The sequence below is a fragment of the Sphaerodactylus townsendi genome, linkage group LG03 (genome assembly GCF_021028975.2).
Source record: "Sphaerodactylus townsendi isolate TG3544 linkage group LG03, MPM_Stown_v2.3, whole genome shotgun sequence".
Lineage (NCBI taxonomy): Eukaryota > Metazoa > Chordata > Lepidosauria > Squamata > Sphaerodactylidae > Sphaerodactylus > Sphaerodactylus townsendi.
The window spans coordinates 129064072-129087872 of NC_059427.1; the positions used below are offsets into that span (position 1 = coordinate 129064072).

At 43.4% G+C, this 23801-nt stretch overlaps 1 protein-coding gene across 2 annotated transcripts in view; it reads left to right on the forward strand.

Moving 5' to 3' along the window:
- The window catches only part of GPRC5C (G protein-coupled receptor class C group 5 member C), a 29672-nt gene extending 12901 nt beyond the window's left edge, over nucleotides 1–16771 (forward strand). For both annotated transcript variants that reach the window (XM_048491548.1, XM_048491549.1), the window contains exons 2-5: nucleotides 2874–3924; nucleotides 11545–11639; nucleotides 13981–14118; nucleotides 14764–16771. In XM_048491548.1, the coding sequence (XP_048347505.1) occupies nucleotides 2907–3924; nucleotides 11545–11639; nucleotides 13981–14118; nucleotides 14764–14796 (1284 nt within the window). In that variant the 5' untranslated portion in view covers nucleotides 2874–2906 and the 3' untranslated portion in view covers nucleotides 14797–16771. The remainder of the gene's footprint in view (nucleotides 1–2873; nucleotides 3925–11544; nucleotides 11640–13980; nucleotides 14119–14763) is intronic.
- Nucleotides 16772–23801: the final 7030 nt, after the last annotated feature.

A 23801-nucleotide genomic window follows, 5' to 3' on the forward strand; every position in this document is an offset into this window, starting at 1 on the left:
CTGCGAGGCCACCTAGGAATATCATTAGACAAGGGGCTCAACCTAAGAGTATCAGAGTTCCATTATTGAAAAAATTTACAAAATAGCTATGCCATATTGAAGTTAATGGTAGAGATGATAGTAGTAAGAGGAACTCATTCCCCTAGCAACAAAGCCAAAAGCCTCTAGTATCGTTTGAAGCTGGCTGCCTGTATGAGATGCTTCCATTTCTCATTGGTTTGTTTATATAGCCATGAAGGGCACACCTGATAATACTGCTGGCAGAAAATACTCAGCAGGAAGATTATTTAAACCTTGCTGTTTAGTGCAGAATATTATTAGCATTGCTTTTTTATAAGCCTACCACTCTTCAGAAAAATAATGTGACGATAGGAGTTCATGTAAAGGACCTGCTGGAATCGAGCTACTAGAGCATCAACTAATTTCCTGGTCAGAACTTCAAACTTGCCAATACATTCAGCAGGTGAAGGAGATGATAATAGAGCATGCCTAAAGGACAGCATAAAGGGACTGTGTAATAGTGAATCTGCTTTAAATTTAGTTTCCTTATTCCAGTTAATTTTGTGCGGAGGGGATTCTGGACTAATGTCATTCCTATTTGTTGATGCACAGGAAATAGAACAGACCAGGCTGTCCGTGGGAAAGATCAAATGGACACAAATAAGGAAATTAAAAATAGTAGCACTTCAGAAACCAGTGCCCCCCTGGACATTCTGAACAGACTCCAAAGTCGCCATTATTTAAAAAAAAAGTTTCAGAAAGAAACGTCAATATGATGCTTTTTTTGTGTTGGAATTAATTTGCAGATTAGATACAATCAAACTGGTCTCCATTGAGGCTGGGAGCATCTAGATCATTACAGCTAGGTCTTTAGGTTCTCATAAACAATTCATCTGGCTTTGTTCCCTCCTCTGGGGAGAAAGTCACTCCTATACTCTGATTGAATCTTTTACTTTTCTGAGTTGGTCTTGTTTCCATTTGTGATTTGCATCGTAATGTGGTACACTCTTGCATTGCATTGGTGTGCCATTTGGCCTCACTTGGTAATAACATCAACTGAGGATAACATTTCATTCATTTGGCAAAAGTGGGCTCTGGACCACGAAAGCTTACGCCACAACAGATAGGCTATTCATTAAGGTACTTTGCCAGATTCTTTGTTATGTTTGTTTCAGTGTTGCTGTGAGTTTGTTTCTATGCTATAATCTGCTCAGGATCTTTGCGTGAAAGTATAAGGAGCTGCCTTAACATCGAATTAGAATACTGCTCCAAGTCGTGACTGAGAAATTTACTGCAGGTTCAAATGGTGTACTCCAAACAGCCATTAAGGTAATCCTTTATGAAAAGTGCAAGTTGAGAAGTTCACTTAACCTAAGTAGCAATTTGAAGACAAGGGAAGTTCTTCTAAGTTCATTATGCACAGAACTTTTATAGTTTTCATGACATCACAGCCCTATTAGGGAAGAAAAACTTATATCACACAGTTAGCAAGTATTGAGGTATATATGCAGCTTAGTAATTGTGTCTAGCTTTTTGAAGCTGCAAGGAGGGTTAGTCAAATTTCTACTCTATATCTCCTTACTCTATATCTCCTTACTCTATATCTGTCCTTATCCAAGGACAGATTCTTTGTCATCTTTAGTAATTAATCTTTTTCAAAAAGCAAAGCCAGCAGAAACACTGTCAGGGAACAAAGGTTCATTTTTAGCCAGAGAGGAACCCTGGAGAAAATAAAGATGGCTACACTTCTGCTGACTTAGAATTCACAGTCACCCCCAAAGGCTGCGGAAACCCAAACTAGTGAAAAGTACATTACACATCTCAGGCATGGGATTTCTAATGGGATAATTCTGATGTCTTATACCTACAGAGCACGTAAGATGTGTGTACCAAGTGACCTTTCACTTAAATATCTACTACTACCAATATGTTGCTCTGCTGTCTGAAAGTATTGTCAGTTAATAGTATTGGGGAGCAATTCTAAGTAGGTCTGCTTGGTAATTGGCTCAATGTTTTTCAGTGCAGCTTGTTTCAACCGAAGTATCCTTATCCTTCGTTTCCTTGCCCAACCTATGGTGCTGCAGATGTCATGGACTACAATTCCCATCAGCCCCTGCCAGCATGGCCAATTGTAGTTCATGAACATCTGGAGCGCCATAGGTAGGCCTCCCCTGGCCTAGGGCTAATGATGGGGGAGGGGGAGAATACTATAGAAGACCCGGCCTGTCTGGGGTTTATTTGTTTAAACTGGATGTGAGCTTTGTGTAAGCTGCTTTGGGTCAGAACAGCAGGGTAAAATATATAAGCAAAATAAAAGTGTACAGATACTATCTTTTTTTTCCTCTTAGAAAATAATTTTCTAGCCTCTTTGAATCTGGAAGTAAGTTTAAATCTATGTTGGTAATGCCTGATGATTCAGAATGAGCAGAGGTGAACAGCATTGGCAGGGGTGACTAAGTAACAGAGCTTCATTGTCCTGCATAGTTCTTTGCCTCTCCCAGTGAACTGCAGACACTTATTTTGTGCAAAATAAGCAAATATTTGCAAGGTTACTAGTAAATTATTTATATTGCAAATAGAGCTGCTAGTTGGCCTGGAGGAAAATATTCTGTTCCTTTAACAGAGAATGAATGGAATGTTATTTGCCAGGTAATGTTATTTGTCTCCATGTCATTAAAAACTTCAGCTTTTTGTTTCTACATGTTAAACCTCTTTTAAGAAAACAGGATGCTTCTCCCAACTGGCAACACTAATTGCAAAAATTAAACCAATATGATACAAATTCCCTTTTGTTTAGACATAGATTACATCCAGGCCTGTTCACAACATACCTTTAATTGTTTTTTACTTTGTCTCCCCTCCCTTCTTTTTAGTTCTTTTAGTGCCAAAGAAGCCTTCTTTCCAAAATGGCGCCTACACTCAGGATACTGCTACTATGCCTCTGGCTCTTAACACTTCCCATTAATGTGTGCTTGGCTCAAGAAACCCCTCCACCAGGATGTGGCAAGGACCTTCAAGCCATTTACTACAACCTCTGTGACCTGTCAGCAGCCTGGGGCATCGTGTTGGAGGCAGTGGCTAGTTTTGGTGTTGTGATCACCTTTGTCCTCACTGTGATCTTGGTGGCCAGTTCACCTTTTGTCCAGGACCACAGGAAGAAAAGCTTAATAGGGACTCAAGCTTTTTTTCTGGTGGGCACCTTTGGGCTGTTTTGCCTGACATTTACCTTCATCGTCAAGCAATATTTTTCGACATGTGCCTCACGACGTTTCCTCTTTGGTGTCCTCTTTGCTATTTGCTTCTCTTGCCTGGTAGCGCATTCCCTCAACCTGAATTTTCTTGCTCGGCGGAACCACGGTCCCCGGGGTTGGATTACCTTTGGTGTGGCTTTGCTTCTTGTTTTGGTTGAGGTGATTATCAATGCTGAATGGCTCATTATCACTCTAGTGAGAAACAGTGGTGCATCCAAGGATCCCTGCCTCGTGGACAATGTTGATTTCGTCATGGCACTCATCTATGTCATGTTCTTGCAAGTGACTAGCTTTGTTGCCACTTGGCCTGTCTTGTGTGGACGTTATAAGCACTGGAGGAAACATGCTGTCTTCATCCTCCTTACCACTTCACTTTCCATGGCCATCTGGGTAGTGTGGATTGTCATGTATGTTTATGGCAACAAGCAGAAAGGCAGCTTATCTTGGAATGACCCAACACTGGCCATTGCTCTCATCTCCAATGCCTGTGTCTTTGTCTTCTGTTACATCATCCCTGAGATTTCTCAGTTGATCAGGCCAGGGCCAGAGCAGGTCTATGAGGACGATGTCTACCCTACCAGGGGAGTGGGATACGAAACAATCCTCAAGGAGCAGAAATCCCAGAGCATGTTTGTGGAGAACAAAGCTTTCTCAATGGATGAACCTTCTTCAGGTAAGCATCAGCAAAGCCATTGGCAATAGATGTGAAAGAGTGTCCTTCATGAAGTGTGATTTTTGTGTGTGTTGTGCTTGCTGAAATTGTTCACTGTGTTTTTCTTTGGCTGTAAAAATTGCAGGACTCATTATTTTTTTAAAAAAGAAGAGATTTCAAGGAAAGTTGGGTTTGCCTGATTCATGTCCAAGTCCTTTTTCCATGATGGATGCACAAGAGGCACACTTGGAGAGAAGCAGAAATTATTCTGGTCCTGGCTATGAAATAGATCCAGACATGCCTTGCTACTTTTTGGGGTCCCTTGCTGTGCTGCTACTTCTTTTCCAACTAGAGTAGACAGATGAGTGGTAAAAATGTCACCAAAGCATGAGTGGTGTGGTAGATTTGGAAGTTCCATATGTACGCTGGAATGCCTGAGGGTGCTAGGTTGGATTTGTTGCTCGCTTGCCCAAATAGCTGGTTGGTTTGGATACCATCAGACTTATTATTTTTCTTTAAGACACAGTCTCACGACTGATTCCATTTCTCCCTACTTCAGAATTGGTTTTTCTTTTTGCCTTTCTTTCAATCGGTTTCATCACTTAATTGATGTTAATGAATTGGACCTGCTTCCACAGGTGTCAAACTCGTGGCCCTCCAGATGTTATGGACTACAGTTCCCATCATCCCATGCCAGCTGATGCTGGCAGGGGATGATGGGAACTGTAGTCCATAACATCTGGAGGGCCACGAGTTTGACACCTACAAAGCAGAGCACTTTGTGAGACAGTGTTTACTTTGCACATGCAGATGTTTTGCTAAACCTGAGCAGCTGAATAGTTTGAAACCAAGGTTTTAAAAGCAGTCCTTGCAAAGAAGATGCCTGACTCAAAATATGCTAAGTGAACAGAAAAACAAATGCTTAAGTGCATTGTTTATGAAATTTTTGGATGATGTCCCTGCTTCCACATACATTTAGGAATTTGAGTTGAATGGCTGCAAACGTTACAGTAATCAGAAATCTTGATGTCCTTGGTTTATTTTAATCTGCCCAGCAGTAGAGTCAAAGGATAATTATTTCAAAATTCAGAGGAGAAACCTTTATCTCCTTTTCCTTGCGTTTTCAAAATCAGCAACATGTGCCATCACATACTTAAACTGTTACTTAGTGAACTTGGTTCCCCCTCCTTTGGCCTGCCACAAGAATTAAACTGCAAGTAAATCACAAGAATCTAACCATTGTAAAAATACTCTGATAGATTACTTCTACTCCTGTCAGCAGAAGCAGTGGTCTGAATGAGATGACGGACCCTTAAGAATAGCTGGAATAATGGATTTTTTATAATTGATTTTCTAAAAATTTTCTCCACTGGAATATGCACTATACTTTTTTTAATTAAAAAATTGTTCACAATATCTGTTTTTTTAAACAAATCACATATATATTCTATATTGATTATCAACCCTGATTTGTCCTTCAGTCCTAAACAATGAATGGGTAAAGGAATCAAATGTCGTGATGACAAATCCTCCACAACCCCATTGGTGGCTGGCATTCTATTTCCTCCTGGCTGCAGATCAGCGGTGCCTTGGAGTCATTGCTCTGATGCTTCCAGAAGCTCTCCTGCCCACCCCCAACCCCAACAGCCCATTCGGGCCAGTGGAACCGTTCCTCCACGGGCCTGGCAAAGTGCTCCCACCTTCTCCAAATGTCCAGCCTGTGAAACAACTGGTCCATGGGCCCAGCAAAACCCTTCCTGCTCTTCCCCAGCTGGTTCCCAGAAGGTTCCCTCCTCCAACAGCCAGCTCAGCCCGTGTACCAGCTTCTCTGTGGGCCTGGCAAAGCCCTTCTGCTCCCTTCCCCAACATCCAGCCCGGGTTGAAAGGTAAGGTTTGGGGTTGGGGGACAGTTGGAAGGTGTGGCAAGGGTAGGGGGGTCGCTTTGTGGCTGTGGTCTGGTAGTTTTTGCTCCTAACATTTTGCCTGCATCTATGACTGGCATCTTCAGAGGCATGTCATGATGACATGTGTTTCTTTCTGTTGCACATCTCACCAAGACAGGCTCTGAAGCTCCTAGCCATAGATGTGGGCAAAACATTAGGAGCAAAAACTACCAGACCATGGCTGCACAACCCGGAAAACGCGCAACAGCCAGTTGATTCTGACCATGAAAACCTTCAACAATACATCTGCTATTGTGCATTTAAGCATTATTTGCTTTTACATGTCAGGCTTCAGTTCATGAATACAGGTGGCACAAAAGGTAGCAATCTTTTTTGAGGATTCACATGGCCTGTAAAAATGATACATTTTAGTGACATGTGGCTGCTGGTAGAGTGCCCTTCAAAAATTGCTCCTGATGGGGCTGGGCCTTCAAATCTCTACGTTCCTTGAGAACTCATTTGATGCTGCTTCATCATACAAATCCTTGCACTCTTTCCTTGAAGTTTTGTAAGCTTTCTCAGTTCCATTGCATATCAAAAGTAGCAGATTGCTCTCCATCTGACGGGAAGCTTCAAATCTGCTTGCCTCCTAGACCTGATTTACATGGGATGCCGGTAAGGCAAAATAATTCATTCATGTAACTTAATATTTGCACAGCACATTGTTTAATATGAACCGCTTCCTGTGCTAAGCTGCTGTGCGTGTTTAGTTAGCCTAGGGCAGTGGTGGCGAACCTTTGGCACTCCAGATGTTATGGACTACAATCCCCATCAGCCCCTGCCAATTGGCCATGCTGGCAGGGGGCTGATGGGAATTGTAGTCCATAACATCTGGAGTGCCAAAGGTTCGCCACCATGGGCCTAGGGAGATGTTACACTGATGTGTTAACCAGCTACTGTGTGTGGGTTATGCCAAGAAAAAGTATTTTGAAGCTGCATTTCAATGCGGCTGAACAAGGAAGAAAAATAAACACAGGCTACAATCCTAAATGAGTTTCCAAGGAAGCAAATCACCTTGATTAGGACAGGACTTTTATTATCTCCTCTTTGTAGTGAAGATTACTACCAAAAGGGGTGGGGAAGCCCCAAGCTGTTTGGGTAAAGCTGTCCTTAGTTAATAATTACAAATCATGCCATTCACAGTTATTCCTTGACTCAACTTTTTTGAGGCTTGCCCTCCTTCACTCTCTCTGATTTTTGTTTCTTGTTCTCTTTTTCACCCATTTACTTAGACTTGCATCTATGGCTGGCAGCTTCAGAGGCACGTCATGTTGAGATGAGCCACAGAGAGAAACACATCTTACCTTGACATGCCTCTGAAGATGCCAGCCATAGACACAGGCAAAATGTTAGGAGCCAAAGCTACCAGACCACAGCCATATATCCAGGAAAACCCACAACAGCCAGTCTGGAGTTCTGTCAGAATTACAACTGATTCCTTGGTTGCAGATATCAGTTCTCTGAAGAAAATAATGGCTTCAGAAGGCAAAGTGTGTGACAGGGATCCCTAGCCTTTTTTGAACCGGGGGGGGGGGCTTTGGAACTCTGACGCAGGGTGATGGCTGCAGCCACAAAATGGCTGCTGGGAGAGATGAACCCAGCCACAAAATTTTTGGGAGAGAGGGTTGCGCCCAGAGGTGGGATCCAGCAGGTTCTCACAGGTTCCCGAGAGTAGGTTACTAATTATTGGTGTGTTACTAATTGGTGTGTTACTAATTATTTGTGTGTTACTAATTGGTGATTTTGCCACGTGATTTTTGTCTTAGTTACGCCCCTCCTCCACTCCTCAGCAGTAGCGTGCAGAACTTGAAGCAGTCTAGCAGGTGTGTGGCAGCCTGCGCCTGCGTGCATTCGTTTCCCACCCAAGGACCGGTGCAGCGGCTGCGTCCTTGCCACAGCTCCGCCCAGCAATGCCCTGCCCCCAGAATGCCCGGCCACGCCTCCGTCGTGACCCGCCCAGCCCTAACCCTATCCCAGGCCAGCCTAGATGTGTGTGTGTGCGAAAATCGCCCCCCGCCCCCCATGATGAACTCTGTGCACGCGTGCCCACAGAGAGGGCTCTGAGTGCCACCTCTGGCACCCGTGCCATAGATTCGCCACCACTGGTATAGATTCTAGGTGAAATCTCCAGAAAGCTCCCAGGCCCTATCTGGCAACTCTAACTTTTTGATAGGGACTGTTTCCCCTGTGTATTCTTCTCTTGTTTGGAACCTAGGAATACTTTTGTATTAAACCAGGTATCTTCTCCTCCTTGTAGAGTTTGGGGTTCCCACTAGAATGTGAGACATTGCCTTTATTTCTGGCACCACAACTCAAAACTGTTCTTTTTATTTTAATAAATGCTAATGTAGCAACCTTTGGAAAGACTGGAGTTATCACAGGCCTGGAGAAAACCTGTTCAGCCCCTCAACTAGGTTTAAAGGGGAGGAAATGTGCAGTTGAGGCTTTTCATGGTATGCAGAAAAATGACATCACCTGATGAATAAGCCCTTGTTAAAGGGAAAGGACACTTTTTTTCTAAGCAGTTGGCAATCCTAGCAAGGGGCATCCATGCTAGATTGCTTCAGAAAGACAAAGACATTCAATTCATGTTGATAAGATCTATTCAGAATCGGGTTTATTCACTGGGGCTTACTCCAAGGAAAGTGTTCTTAAGACAGAGGAATACAGTGAAGTTATCAAAAATATAGGGATGCCAGTTTCCCATAATCAATCCTTTCTCCTGGCCATTGTTTCCAGCTGCTGCTTCTATGACCAGCGGAAGAAACATAAGTTTTAAAATCACTTTCTGGAGATGGTATGATGTCACTTTTGGGAAGAATCTGGAAGTGATGTCAGTTCTTTGCAAGAATCTCTGGGAATGCTATAGTTTCCAGCTATCCATAGAAAGATATAATATCACTTCTGTCATCCCCACTCCCAGAAGTGGCATCACATGGTTTCTGATGGCACCTCCTTGTGTGCCCCCCTCCCCATTTCCCTAAACAAGATGAATTCCATTTCACAAGTGATAAAGAATCTTGGCTGGCTCACAGATCCTTATGGGAAGTTAACGCCACATATGTGACTTAATGTCTGCCAGGACTTTTATGACAACAGGCTTTGCCTCTTCAGTTCCACAAACCCTGGAGGACTCCCTTGTTTAGCGAAGTCTCTCAGCACAGTGTGCTCATTAAATTCTACTTTGTCAGTAGTTATTCATAAACAAGTCTTTGTTTTATGGCTGATGTAAAAAACAAAAGCCCCAGCAGACTTTTGATGGCCCTTGCGCTTTGGAACATTGATTAGTCAGTGCTTTTCACTTTGTTTCCTGCAGAAAGTAATAGCATGGAAGACAGAGAAATTGCATTTTCCTCATAAAGCTTTTCTGTGAACAGAATTCTCCTAGTGGCATGTGAAATGAAACACAGTAGAGGGAACCTGGCAGTACTTACCCAAGGATAATGTTTGTGATTGATTAATGTGAACATGTGTGCGTTTTCAGTCAAAATGAATTCTGAATATATGTGTGATAGTTCTATATGGCAATCAGTTGTATTTTGAAGGTGTGCTTATTTCAGCTTGGCATTTAATGTGAAGCTTTTCCTGCAAACTGTATTCATGGTAGGAAAAGTTTCATGCACTTAATTTGTAGGTGTCACATTAATGATGAGAGCCACAAGAGCCTGTTTTTCAAAACAAACACACACAAACTAAAACCTTAAACAAACAAACAAGCATGTTACAACCCAAGTTAAATATGAGAATAATTCAGTTATTCTAGATACAAATTTAGGCAGGATTTAAAAAATATCTCTAAGATAGTAAATATATGTAGGGCCATGTTTTGTGAGTTTCTTTAACTGGTGTGACCCTCATTTTTTTAAGTGTTAACCCTAGAGGCACAAAAGAAAGTGCAAACTGATACAAGATGGTATGAAATTTTCATTGAAAAAGGGGGATAAAATGTGGAATACCCTTTCCCCATACAGCTTAACCATTTTTATTTTGTAAGTTGGAGGTTAGGCAAACCCTGTCTAAATTTAACAATTCCACTAACTGATCTTGAGAAGCCAACCCTGTCACCCCACCAGCTGTCCTTTATGTGGAGACCAGACCATTTTCCTCACTGCTTGAGGAACTTTAGGATGAGGAAAGGACATCGAAGGATAAACCCACTCTTTTGAGCATGTCTTCCCTCCTTCGCTTAGGCCTCAGAGAAAAGAGCGCAGCAGCGCACAGGTTCTTGTTCTGGTAGAGGGGTTAGAAAGCAGAGTTTTTATTAAAAGAACTCAACAAGATTATCCTGAATACTTTTGAGTGCTTCTTTGTAGTGATCCCTTCCAGCCTTATTCCTCCATTTTTCTGCCAAGCACAGCTATGTGCAGACCTGAAAATAGGGTGGGAGGATGAAGGTTCAATGTGTGTGTGGGGGGGTGGGTGGGGGGGTCCTAACATTCTAGTAATAGCAGAGTTATATCAATATCATCCAAATGTTTATTTCAACTTTGGTTTATGCATTATTAAAATTTCCTGCCTTGGGAGCAGATATCTCGTAGCAGGAGATGTTGAGCCTTTAAACTAACCTCTGAAAAAAACTACACATGTAGCATCTTGGCTTTATTTCTACCCATACCCAAATCTTAGTTATTTGAAACCACAAAACTATGTTTTGATCCTATGTTATTAGTAGAGCTGCCAGTTCTCCTGCAATGGTAGAAGGCCTCCTGCTGGCAGCTCTCTAGAGTGGAAATAGGATAGGAGGAAAAGACTGCCACTTTCTGTGTGCTGCTACATCACTTGCAGGTTGTCCTCAGCAGTAAAGCATTATGTGGATCCCATCCCCCCGACCCCCAAACCTTTTGCCGGTTCCAGTTCCGTAGGGCCTGGCAATCCTAATTAGTACAAAACTGATATACGTCCATTAATTTTATACAGAAATATATACAGTTAAGAATTCCTTACATTTTTTTGTATCTTGGAATATGTTCCTATCCTGTGACCATCTCTCTATGTGGAAGAGAAGGGTCCTCAGTAGGCCTGCCCACCTCCAGGTGTGGGACTGGAGATCTCCTGGAATTTCAACTCCAGACTAAAGAAATCAGTTTCCCTGAAGAAACTGTCTGCTTTAAAGGGTGCTTGTGTATGACCTCACATCTCTGCTGAGCTCCCTCCCTAAACACCGCCCTATCCATGCTCCACCCCCAAATCTCCAGAAATTTTCCTATCCTCCATTGGCAATCCTAGTAATCAGAGCACCTTGAAAGGCTTTCCTGAAGAGTTTCAGGGAAAATCTTGTGCCATATTTTTTTTACATCCCAATAAATTATATGTGCTGTGGTTAAAAAGTTAACCCAGTGTCAAACTGCATATTTTTTAGTAGTTGTTCTCTGCTCCATGTGCTCTTCTAATTACAGAAGGTAATCAGTAAGTGATAAGTGGCTGTACTTTGAGGACAATGTTTACTACTGTACAAGTGATAACATCCCGAGAGGGAAAGGTTTTAGAGTAACTGATCTCTGCATTCTGCCAAAAAAGAATTATTTGTCAGAGGTTATTTTCAAGGTGTTAACGTAATGGCTAGATTGTACAGTACATTCACCATTTGCCCCGTTAAGTTGTCCTCTGGTTGATTACTACATAAGTATCTGGTTACTATGTCTGTGAAAATAGCTAATGTCTTATGCATAAATGCTGTCCTCTGGTTTCTGTTTTTCAGCTAAAAAACCTGTATCACCGTACAGTGGATACAATGGGCAGATACTGACAAGTGTGTACCAGCCCACAGAGATGGCTATCATGCACAAAGGGCCTGTAAGTGAGTGTGCAGTTCTGTTGGCTTTTCTTATCCTTCTAGTCCAGCTTCTTGGCTGTAGATCAGCTTCCTGTGTAGTGAGCATGAGTTACTTTTGAAATTGACTCTCCGTTACCTAGCAGCTTTTTGAGAAAGCTTGGGCTGCTTGATAAGGTGAAGACTTGCCTGAAGTGTCAAATCCAGACATTGTGTAAATTTGTTTTTAGTTAAGGCTCATAACAAGTAGCAGGTATTTTTGTGTCTGCCTCCTGGGGTGGAAATCTACTAGCTCAGGTCTTTGAGTGCTACCCTCATTCTCTAGGCAGAAAGAGGCCTGATTCTAATGCACAGCAAATGAGATGATTATCCTTTTTTTAGGGGGTACCACTTCAGGTTCAGAACCTCCTTTTCCTCCAGCATCTGTATGCTACTTTCTGAGCATTAAACCATGTGATGCAGTCCAGAAAACAGGTTTCCAGATTTGTCTATTGTTTGAGAGAGCCAAGCCTGAAGGAAGCTTATCCGGTGAAGCAGATATGTTCTGCACTCCTACATTCCTGCTGGGTGACCTTGGGTTTGTCACAGTTTTTCGGAACTCTCTCAGCCCCACCTACCTCACAAGGTGTCTGATGTGGGGACAGGAAGGGAAAGGAGCTTGTATGCCACCTTGAATCTCCTTACAAAAGAGAAAGGTGGGGTTTAAATCCAAACTCTTCGCTTCGTCTTCTTCTTGACATATCATTGGACATGTATGTTCTGCTTCCTTTCATCTAAACAGTTTTTAATCCGTTAAAGGATCTGGCCTCTTATCCCATGACTGCTAAGCAAATTCACAAATCCTTGGTGGAGTACATGGTCAAAAGTCTTTTGAAAATCCAATCTAATAATTCTATCCTTGATTAAAGTTTCTACTAATTTCCCTGGGACAGATGTTAGGCTAACTCACCTGTAATGTTCGGTTTCTGCTCTGAACCATTAAAAAAAACAGTGTAAGATTTTTCTACTCTCCAGTACTCTGGTATAGTGACTGAGTTTAGCAACAAGTTACATATACTGGTTAGTAGATTGAGGCTGTAACTCAAAGACCCAATGACTTATCTAGTGGAGAAAGTGGGGGCAGATGACCCAGATGCCATTCGCCTAGTTCACATGGGGATGCATTTTGGCCACCCATCCTTCCCTCTCTCCCCTCTATGCCCAGCCTCTGGCTGAACACCCCCCCATCCCCGTGCCAAACTCCCCCAGCTGCAGCAGCACTGCTCAGAGGAACGGAGGAAAGCTAGTGGCATTTTAAAATGCAGCGAGCTTGCCTCCATCCCTCCAAGCAGCACCGTGGCTGGCAACACACTGGGGGCCACAGTGCCACTTACGGGGATGGAAGAAAGCTAGCTGCATCTTAAAATGCAACTACCTTGCCTCTGTCCCTCTGAGTGATGCCACGACAGTGGAGCATGTGGGGTTGGCCAGAGTCTGGGGGTGTGTGGTGCCTGGGGCAAGCCCCCGATACCAGTTTCTAACATGCCACTGCAAAGACCTAAGCAAGACATTCCATTTTTAGTCACATGGCCTCGTCAGGAGGTACTCCAACAGCTTGGAATCTGGCAGAGGGAGAGAAAGAGAGAGCTTTAAATGAGCACTAAGGTAATGGCTGCTGCAATTCTGCTATTTTCAAACTGTAGCACCACTGGGAATTTAGAGGTACCTTGATATCTTGTTGGTAGATTGGGACTATTCTGCAGTGCACATAAAACTGCTGCTAAGGCCCTGAGTGAAAAGGAACAAATAGTCCTTACTAGTGCTCTTTGGGTGCCGAAGAAAATGATTAATCAACTGATAATGTCCCTTCTTTGGCTTCTTATATCATTTCTCAACCCCACCCCCATCTTAGTTTCCTTTCTTATTCTTTCGCCCACCCACCTCTGTAACATAAAACTCACAAGTTTCTTTTCATTAGTAGATAATATAAGAAAGCCTATATATTCCCACTTGCTAACTAAGGTCTGCGGACAAGTGTCTGTTGATGCTTTTAACAACTTGCTTAGTATTATAGGCTTTGGTAGAGTTTCCCATGATTTCTAGAGAGAGGTGACCTGTCATTCTGTTGCTGATGGCCACACCAACATATCTCCACTCTGATCAGTTACCATCCTATCTGACTCCCAAATAAGCCATGGTGAAAGGTGGTAAATGTTGTAATTAAAAAAGGTAAGTGAGCAAGGACTGCAGTCTTGGCAGATGAGATGCTTGTCTCTTCTCCACTAACTGTCAAATAGATTGGATTTTTAAGACAAACATCTGTTCACTACACTCACCCACTGCCTAGATCTGACCGTTTATCCTCTTTTTCTGCCTTACTTCTAGATGGAAGGCACCTATGATGTTATCCTCCCTCGTGTCACAGCCAACAGCCAAGTGATGGGCAGTGCCAATTCCACACTGCGTGCTGAGGATGCCTACTTTTCACAGAACAAGCAGCCAGTGACACAGAAGGATGGACAGGTGCATATAGGCAATGGCTAGTGTAGCTGCAAGCACTGGTGTTGGGTGGTAGGTGACAGGCAACAGTTGGATTCTGCTCCAGTGCAATCCCATTTACTAGTCCATTGTCAAAACAACAAAGAGATTAACACAGCTGTCCCTGTGGAATATAGCACATTGAGGGGACAGTCTAAGCAGGTCTATTTGGAAGTAAGACTAATTTTACTAAGTAGGACTGACTCTTTGGAAAATGTTCTTAGGATTGCAGCTGTTGTCTCTGTTTTTTAAAAAAGCCTATTTATACATCATATGTTTATTCCCATGCAATCTAAGATTCATTTTGGTAACGCTGTTCTGACTGTGGGGAAGTGACTGGTGCGTTTTCAGAATACATAGAATTATGCCTGATTTGCACACCTTCAAATCCAGGGGGAAAAAAAGTAATGTGGGCTGTTGATGCCAAATAGGAGCATCCTGTAGGATTGAAATCCCCTCCCAAGTCTGGGAACAGAGTTGCAGGAATAAGTATTCTCTGTGTCCTTCCCAGTTAGACAGGCACCCACACACTCACTCACTCGTATTGTTAGTTTGTAGTTACTTGAGATTAAGTAAAAACCTTTTTACTAAATGAAACCTGAAGACCTAATTTCTGTCTCTGTACCTCAGGCCTCGTCTCCATATATCAAGAGTAGATGGTAACAGCCTACATTTTGAGTTTGGGAAGACCCCGTTCCAGGAGAAGACCATGCTAACTTTGCCTTCTTGAAGGAGCATCTGATGGGGCTAGTCCTCAATGAACTATTTTAGATTCATCCTGGAAGATGAGACAATGTGTTTTTTTCCCTTTGTTGTGTATATCCCAAGTGCTCTGCTTGGTCCCTTGCTATTGAAGATCTTGGTCACAGTGCTGCTGTATTTAATTCTGGACAGTGGGACTTCTGTTCTGTTTGGAGCTGTCATTCAGGTTATTCTTAGTGCCACCTCTCCAAAGCAGCTAGCCAGCACTTTGGGAGGCCCTCCCCCCATTTTTTTTACTTCACATCTTTGAGAACCAGGTTGACCCTGTTGTAAGTGTCTAGCCTTCTCCAGAAATTCTTTGTGTTTATGCTATATAAGCAGGACTTTGCTGGTGTTGACAAGGCCACTTTTTGGTTGCAATTCAGCCTCTTGTTGGATTATTGAGCGCCTCTTCTTTCCGTCTTATTGCCAGGCCCTGCAACTGAGAAGGGTTGCATTGCAATTCTCCTGATGGAGTTCATACAGATGCCCGTCATTGTCAAGCTGTGGAGAAACACTGACATATGCAGCAGGACATTTTGCATTCATGACCTAAGCTGTGGCAAGCTTTGCTGCCTTTGGCCCATGACCTGGAGGGTGCAGTGCTATGCTGCTCCCAAAATCCTTGTTTTCTCACCTGCTGTCATCTTGACACAACTAAGGCAGCGTATGACTCCTCAATGCTTGGAGTGTTGCTCAATATCAGAGCGGGAAATAGAGGATGCTCGTTTTTCTTTAGGAGGCAACATCCCAGCAACTCTGGATGATGTAGGACCCTGTGATGTTGATGGCTTCCTGAGGGCCATCTATTCAATGTGTTGGGTGTTAACAACTAATGCTGTGTGCATGTGAGTGTGGAAGACCTACTGGTTGTGCAGAGGTTCTGTGAGGATTCAGGTGGCAAATCCTTCTTTCTGTGCAACTTGGGAATTGACCGAGCCCTTACAATATTTGCTAAATCATCTATAAAACTTGCCTTGTTAGTAGCTGTTATCATGAAAAGGGCCTCTTCCTTGTTCTCTGATGAGAGCTCAGTGACCAGCAACAGCCCTCTGTTGCCCATAGTCTTTCTATGGATTGTCAAGTCCCTCTATGCAGCAGTTCTCACTGACATGGTGCCTACCCGATAAATGGAATGCTGACCCAGTGAGATGGGCCTGTGCTTATCTCAGGAGGTTCCTTAGCCTTCAAGGTAGCCTACGTTCCCCTGCTCACCACTATGTGCCAGTTGTTGGGCTATGGGCTAAACGTAGTCTTTATGTCCTCCCCACTTTTCTCTTCAAAGGAGTTGCCCAGCTTGCCTTCATTATTGAGAAGAGACGAATGAGACAGGAAACAGACATGGCTGACAGGAGGTGGGGCCAAGGACAAGTGCAGCAGAAATGGAGTGGGAAGGTCCTAGTAGTGCTTTTTCATCAGTCCTGTTCTGGCCTCTGAGGCTGGTGTCTGCAGTGCCTTTTGTAAATGGCCCTTCATTTTAAGCTCTCTGGGCAGGCAGGTTTTATTCATTGGGAAGGAAGGACCACATCCTGCTGTAAAGCTCTGTCCTGTCTTTTAGTGCTTAGAAATATCAAGGACCAATTTACAGTCCTCTGAACTATAGTGAATCGTAGAGAGGCTTGCACTGAGTTGTGTTTTCTACCCACCCGTTTTGAGAAGTTTCTGTGCTTTGCTGGTGTGTATAGCATGTGGGCGAAAACAATATATGCTTAACGAAGTGCTATGTGAGGGGTTTTTTTTCTTATGTACGCTGGCTGTGAATGAATGGCAGAAGAAGGTAAGGAGGAATGTGTGTGAGTGTTATATTTTAATCCAATTGTTATTTAAAGAAAGCGTGTTCTTCTAGAGCTGGCTTTATAGCCCAGTTATCTGGCAAATAAAATCTTTTTTTCCTAAATGTTGCTGCTGACATTTTTTCTCCCTTTGCTCTCTTTTGAGGATGGAAGTGATTGAGGATTTCTTGCTGGAGGGCTGGAATAGGAATGTGACAAATTAATGTTGATCAAACCTTGATCTCACCTTTCTTTTTCAGAGGTGCTTAAGGCAACAGACCCGGTTCTCTCCTCCATTATGTTCTCAACTATCCTATGAAATGGGTTAGCTTGGGAGATCATGACTGGTCCCAAACTCAGCTGAATGAGGCTGGGCATGTCATAGCTGCAGACATTTCATGCTGCAACAAACGCTGCCGTCTAGAGCCTCCTGAGCTTGGGAGCCTCTCTCCTCTGTGGAGTCCATGCATGCAGCACCTTTTTATTCTTCATGGCCCCGTTATACTTCATCAATTGTTCTTGTTCCCGTCTCTCTTGTTTGTTGTTCTCTGACTTGTCAAGGTCAGCTGCCTACTTTGTTTTTTGTTTACAGATAGTTGCCTTGGCTACTCACCTGCACTATGAATGCTGCTCCTGCAGAAGAGAGGAAGTCTGTCCAACTAATGGAGTTCAGTCTTTAGTTCCCATAGATAACCTTAAAATGTGGCTCAGTGGTGTAGAGAGTTGGACTAGGCTGCTGCGCATAGGTGTCAAACTCGTGGCCCTCCAGATGTTATGGGCTACAGTTCCCATCACCAATTGGCCATGCTGGCAGGGGCTGATGGGAATTGTAGTCCATAACATCTGGAGTGCCAAAGGTTCGCCACCACTGTACTAGGGCATAGATGACCCAGGTTTGAAATTCCTTTCTACCATGCAAACTTCTTGGGTGACTGAGCCAGTCACAAGCACTTGATCTAATCTCACATTTGTTGTTAGATTAAAGTAGAAGAACAATGTAAGCCATTTTGGGACCCCTACGGGGACAAATATTGGATCTAAAATGAAACCAGTAAACTAATAGGTGTCTGTAGTGATGTGAAGATTACAGCAAGGAATTTCAGTATCGCAGGTTGCAGTGGAAAGGAGTCCCTTCTTAGGCTATACAAAGAAACAAATAAATGATGCTGCTATAATTTTGAGTCTCTGGACTCTGGATGCCTCAAATAAAACTTCACTTTATCTTCTGGCATTTAATGCCTCAGTTTTGTTGATCTCTCACAGAGGCATTTTTACAAATGACACAAACCCTTTTTGCATTTCCTGCCTCAGTAATGCAAATGTATGTATCCTTTTAAAAAAACTACCATCATATAGTGCAGTCATCCTTCAGGTGGGGCCTGGATATCTCCCAGAATCACAACTGATCTCCAAACTAAAGAGATCAGTCTCTGTAAAGAAAATGGCTGCTCTGGGCAGGTGTGTGTGTGTGTATACTGTATGACATTATCCCCCACACTCCTTTCTAGGCCCCATTCCCACAGTGAGCAGCTCTACCTGCGACTCAAAAGGCACAGCAATAACATTCCATGATAACAAAGAACTCCAAAATAGATACACATAATTGACAATTACAAAATTATTCTCAGATGTAGCATTGCCAACAACAGGCTGAGAAATTCCTGGAGACTTTGGAGTGGAGTCTGGGAGGACAGGAAGGGAGAGACCTCAGCAGGAAGTAATCCTATGGAGTGTACCCTCTAAAACAGCCATTCTCTCCAGAAGAAAGATCTCTGTAGTCTGGAGGTGACTTGTGATTCCAGGAGCTTTCCAGACTTCCCCCTGGAGATTAGCAGTCCCATCGGGAAGTTGGCTGAAGTAGAAATGCAGTTCCTCATTTCTCAAAAATCAAGCAGGGGTGTGTGTATTTACATAAGAAGGGGGGGGGAGTTTCTGTAATGAAGGGGGTGAGACAAGACTCAGAAAAGTGCTAAGAGATATATTTTTAATTGAAACACTCAAAAGTTTGCTGCACCTAATGCTTTTTGTGCAGTAGACGTGAATTGACCTTTACCCCTCATAAAAAGATCTTATTCAAGAGATGTCAAGCCGGAGCTTCAAAAAATAGTGAATGGAGGTCATGCCAAGGTCGGCTGGTGCATCTCCTGACCAGATAGCCTTTCCCTTTTGCAGCATTTTTCTGCTACTCAGGAAATGGCAGTCTGAGCAAAAAGAAACCCCATTAATTATTTAGCACCTGAAGTGCCTCTGTCTGTGGTTGGTGGGATCTCAGCGACCTCTTTCTCCTTGAGGCAGGCTGAGGAGCGGAGATGGATGGGATGCTTTCAGAAGCTGTAACTCTGGTGGCTGGGCTCTTAGGTCTCTTGGATCTGTGGATGGGTCTCTTGGAAATAGCTGGCTTCCTGACGCATTGGCAGGGAGTGGACCTCTCTGAACTAACATTTTGCCCCTAACTTCTGGACAATTTGGCTGGAAGTGGTAGAGCCAGTCTTCTTCCAGCAGGAACATTTCTTTTTTAAGGAAACAAGTGTAAATCTTTCAGCTCTGTTTAGCCTTAATCTTCTTTTGGTCTGAGCCACCTAACCCCTGAGGCCCTTGTTTCTGGGTTGCTTTAGCTGCAGTAAAAATAGTTTGTGAGGTTTGTCCTTGTTGTTCAGTAACTTTTTTTTATGCGAGGGGACTTGCTAGTGGGTCTTAGATGGCGAGATAAAAGAGCCAGTTTCTATATCAGCTGCACTCAGTGTCTCAAGGAACATAATTGAAACCAGCTTTATTAGTTACTGCAGCATTTATTCTTTAGTCCTTGCTCTTGTTCCTTTAGCAGCACCTGAAATTAGGCTGCTAATGAAGCCTGTGAAGCTTCCTTAATCATATTTCCATACCAGGAAAAGCTTCAGCTGCTAAATGTCTGTGTCAGGTTTGAAGAATCTTAGGTAGGCCCAAGCAGCTTCTTTGCAATCAGCAACCATCTTAGCCTCAACCAGTCAGAGCTGCTAGAGGGACAGGCACCCAAGTGTGCACACTCTCTGTATTTTAAAAGGCTTAAAAGTTGTTCCAATCATACACTGAAATTTTGTGCAGTTCGCATATTTAATAAATAACTGTCAGTAGCAGAACCAGGAAATGGATTGTAACTCCAGCACGTATCTAGTTTTTGTAAAGAGCTGGGTATTTCTCTCTCTCCTTCTGCTTTATAAAGATTGGAGTGGGATGAATAGACTCTGCATAGCTTCAGGATTGACTTTTGCAAAGGCCTTTTTGGAAGGTCCCTTATATCGATAGTTAAATCTAGTTCCTGCTGGAAATTTTCTTTTTGGGGGTGAATGCTGTTTAGTTCTGGATACTTCATCGTTCTTCCCTCCTTTTCAATACATATCATGATTATCTCCAGAAGAAATGAAAGAATAGCACCAATTGGCCATGCTGGCAGGGGCTGATGGGAATTGTAGTCCCTAACATCTGGAGTATAGCAGTTATGTGGCCGTCTACAAAAGATTGTGCTTCTATTCAAATACGGTAAGTCACCACAAAGGAACAATGGGGAAACTCCAGGAGTGAACCTGAGAGATGACTGGAATGCAACAACCTGGTTACAGCATTGTATAAAACCTATAGAATAAATAAGCAGGTGATGACAACTGTCTCTCAACTGAACGGTATGGGGCCACCTCTTCAGCACTTAGACAGACCCAAAAGGATTTGTGCAGATCATTCAGGTGTGAGTTTGCATGAGGACCCCATGCCAGGAGCTGCTGTGTTTGTGGCTAAATATTACCATAATTACTGATGCATCAAGAAATATTTAACTGGTTGACAGGCCAAACAGCAAACCATAGTTAATAATTAGTTTTTCAGTAGATGCTGGCTTTCTTTGAGCAATTGTGAACTCGGGGTGAAAGGAAAGAATTGAGCCTCTAGAGCAAGCTATGTTAATTCAACCTTTCTGTCCCTTTTCTCAACCTTCACAAACTTATCCCTATGTTTATGATTTGCATGCTGTAACTATTTTGTTTGAGATGTGCTTGGGGTGGATGATGAGAATAATCAAGCTGGTAGAAGATTTTAAAATTTTTAGAATCATCTGAATAAGTGGTAGACTGGTTTAACTGTGGAGTAGAAGAGTTTGAATTTATACCCCACTTTTCTCAACTGTAAGGAGTCTCAAAGTGGCTTACGAACTCCTTCCCTTCCTGTCCCCACAACAGACACCATGTGAGGTAGGTGGGGCCGAGAGATTTCAGACAGAACTGTGACTAGCCTAAGATCAGCCAGCAGGCTTCGTTTGTAGGAGCTGAGAAAAAACCATAAGAATCCACTTCTCATGTGGAGGAATCATAAGAGTTGGAAGAGACTACAAGGTCCATCAAGTCCAACCCCCTGCCATGCAGGAATAGACAAAGCACCCCTGACAAATGGCCATCCAGCTTTTAAAAACCTCAAGAGAAGGAGATTCCACTAACTCGGAGGAAGTGTATTCCACTGTCGAACAGCCCTAACTGTCAGGAAGTTCCTCCTAATGTTTAGATGGAATCTCTTTTCCTGCACCTTGAACCCATTATTTCTTGTCCTAGTCTCTGGAGCAGCAGAAACAAGCTTGCTCTGTCTTCAACATGACATCCTTTCAAATATTTAAATATGGCTATCATGTCACCCCTTAACCTATTCGCCAAACTAAACATACCCAGCTCCCTAAGTCTCTCCTCGTAGGGCATGGATTCCAGACCTTTTACCATTTTGGTCGCCCTCCTTTGGACCCATTCCAGCTTGTCAATATCCTTCTTGAATTGTGGTACCCAGAACTGAACACAGTATTCTAGGTGGGGAATCAAACTCGGTCCACCAGCTTTTAACCACCATATCATACTGGCTCCTTGAATTGCTTTGACTGATCTAATCTTGTCAGAGCATGACTGCTAAGCAGGGTTGGCATGATTATGATTAGTATTTGTTTGGGAGACCAGAAAGGATGTCCAGGGTTGCTACACAGGAACAGGCAATAGTAAATCACCTCTATTTATCTCTTGCCTTGAAAAACCCCTGTCCCTGCCTGGCATTGCCATGATTAGTTGCAACTTGATAGTATGCAATTATTATTAATATTCACGTGAGCTTCAGAAATTTCTGAAATGGGCTTCTTTTTCCTGTACTGGTGATTCATTTAGTATTGTCCTGCTCTGCTGCTAACCTATTCATTGGCAATGCCCCTTCTACCAAAGAAGCTTATGTTTCAGTAAATGTGTTATTAAGGTGCCAGCTATTTCATATGCTGGTCCATCCAGACATGCCAGGCCCCTTTCCGAACACAACATGGTTCAGGCTATGATATTTCCTCACTAAAGAAGCAGGAAGCCAACTAATTAAGTGCAGGCAGAGCCAAGAGCGTAAACTATGGGTGAACCTATGATCCAAATCATACTCATACCATATGTGGACAAGGAAGAAAGCATGTAAAATCTTGCACCCATTGGATTTTTTTGTTTGTTTGGGTTTTTTGTGCTTTATGCCAAGTTTTATTTAATGCCAGTTACATACTCTCCCCCTAAGTTGTGCAGGGCACAGAGGCATGCCTCATTCATTGAACAGCCAGCTTTTTAAAATACAAACACCTAAATCAGAACAACATGGCTGGATAGACTGGTCAGAGGACTCTGAAGGGACCTGGACTTTCCCAAGGTAAGGCGATCAAAGAGGTACTCGCCCAGGCTCTACTCGCTGGCACAAATGTGATTCAGGTTGGTCACATGATCCCCCAGCTTCTCGATCAGCTTCACCTCTTGGTTGTGAAAGTGAGTCTCCAGGAAGTCATACGTTTGAGGATCCGTAGGGTGAGAAGCAATCTGGTGCAGATCCAGCAGGGCCTGGTTTCTCCTGAGACACATGCCAGAAAAAGGAAGCAAACTTGGATAGAGCCATATCATCCGGGGTGAAATAATTACCCAGGGACCAATAAATGTAGCTGGCATGAAGGAGCTGGGATTTAGAGCTAGAATAGGCTCACATCAGGACACTCAAAGTATGAGTAGTTTTAGCAGACACGAGAGCTCATGGCAGGCTGCATGAATGGAAGTGGCCAGAGTGTAGAGCTGGGCCTGGCAGGAAAAGAGAGGAGGGTTGCCATGAGAGCCCTCACTCCCATTCAAGCTTACCTGTGAGGCAGAAAGGGCAGGAGGCAGCCAAAGGTGGATCTGTCTCAGAAAATCTGCACCCATTGTTTTGGTGTAGAAGAAAAGTTGGTTTTTACCAACTTCTACTGTAAGGAGTTTCAAAGTGGCATACAATCACACACACACACACACACCCATCACACACACAACAGACATCTTGTGAGGTGGGACTGAGAGAGTTCTGAGGAAACTATGACTGGCCCAAGGTTACTCAGCAGTCTTAATGTGGAGGAGTGGGGATATATGGAAGGTTGACTAGAGACCAGGAATGGGCAGAAGGAGGTAACTTTCTCATGCGCACGTGACGTAGAGAAACAGGAAACCTGGTGCAACACTGAAACACAAACATTTTCTCTTCATGTCTCATATACATAGCAAGGCAAGGAGGAGAATTGGGTTGTGTAGTAGGCACTACACAGCAGCGTGGTGTAGTGGTTAGAGTATCAGATTAGGATCTGGGACACCCTGGTTCAAAGCCACATTCCCACATGGAAGTCTGTCGAGTTACCTTGGGCCAGTCACAAACTTTCAGCTTACCCTGTCTCATGGATGAGATGAGAACAATGAAAGCTGTAAATAAGAGATAAATAAAATCCCCAACCACTACTGCCAGTTTGGTTCATGACTGGGCCTAAGCTCCCTAATGACTGCTTGCTGCTGTCTATCATTGCCTTCTATCCGCTCTCCTGAGGAGCTTACGGACATTGCCTTCTTGATACCTATTCCTCAGCCCTTCAAGATGCCTGGAGTCCATTTTGTTCCTACTTGCTGCTTATCAAAGCTCCTCCAGTGCTCTACTCCCATGCTAGTTTCTTCCCTGGCATTTGCTGTTACCTCTTCACTACCCTGCGATCTCATGGTGGGGGCTAGAACCAAAGGGAGCAGGATGGCAAGTGACCTGGCCGTGACCATTCTGGATATCACATTTTTTTCCAGTCTGGGATAGATAGGAAAGGAGTGCAATTAGGATTGCCAACTCAGGGTTGGGAAA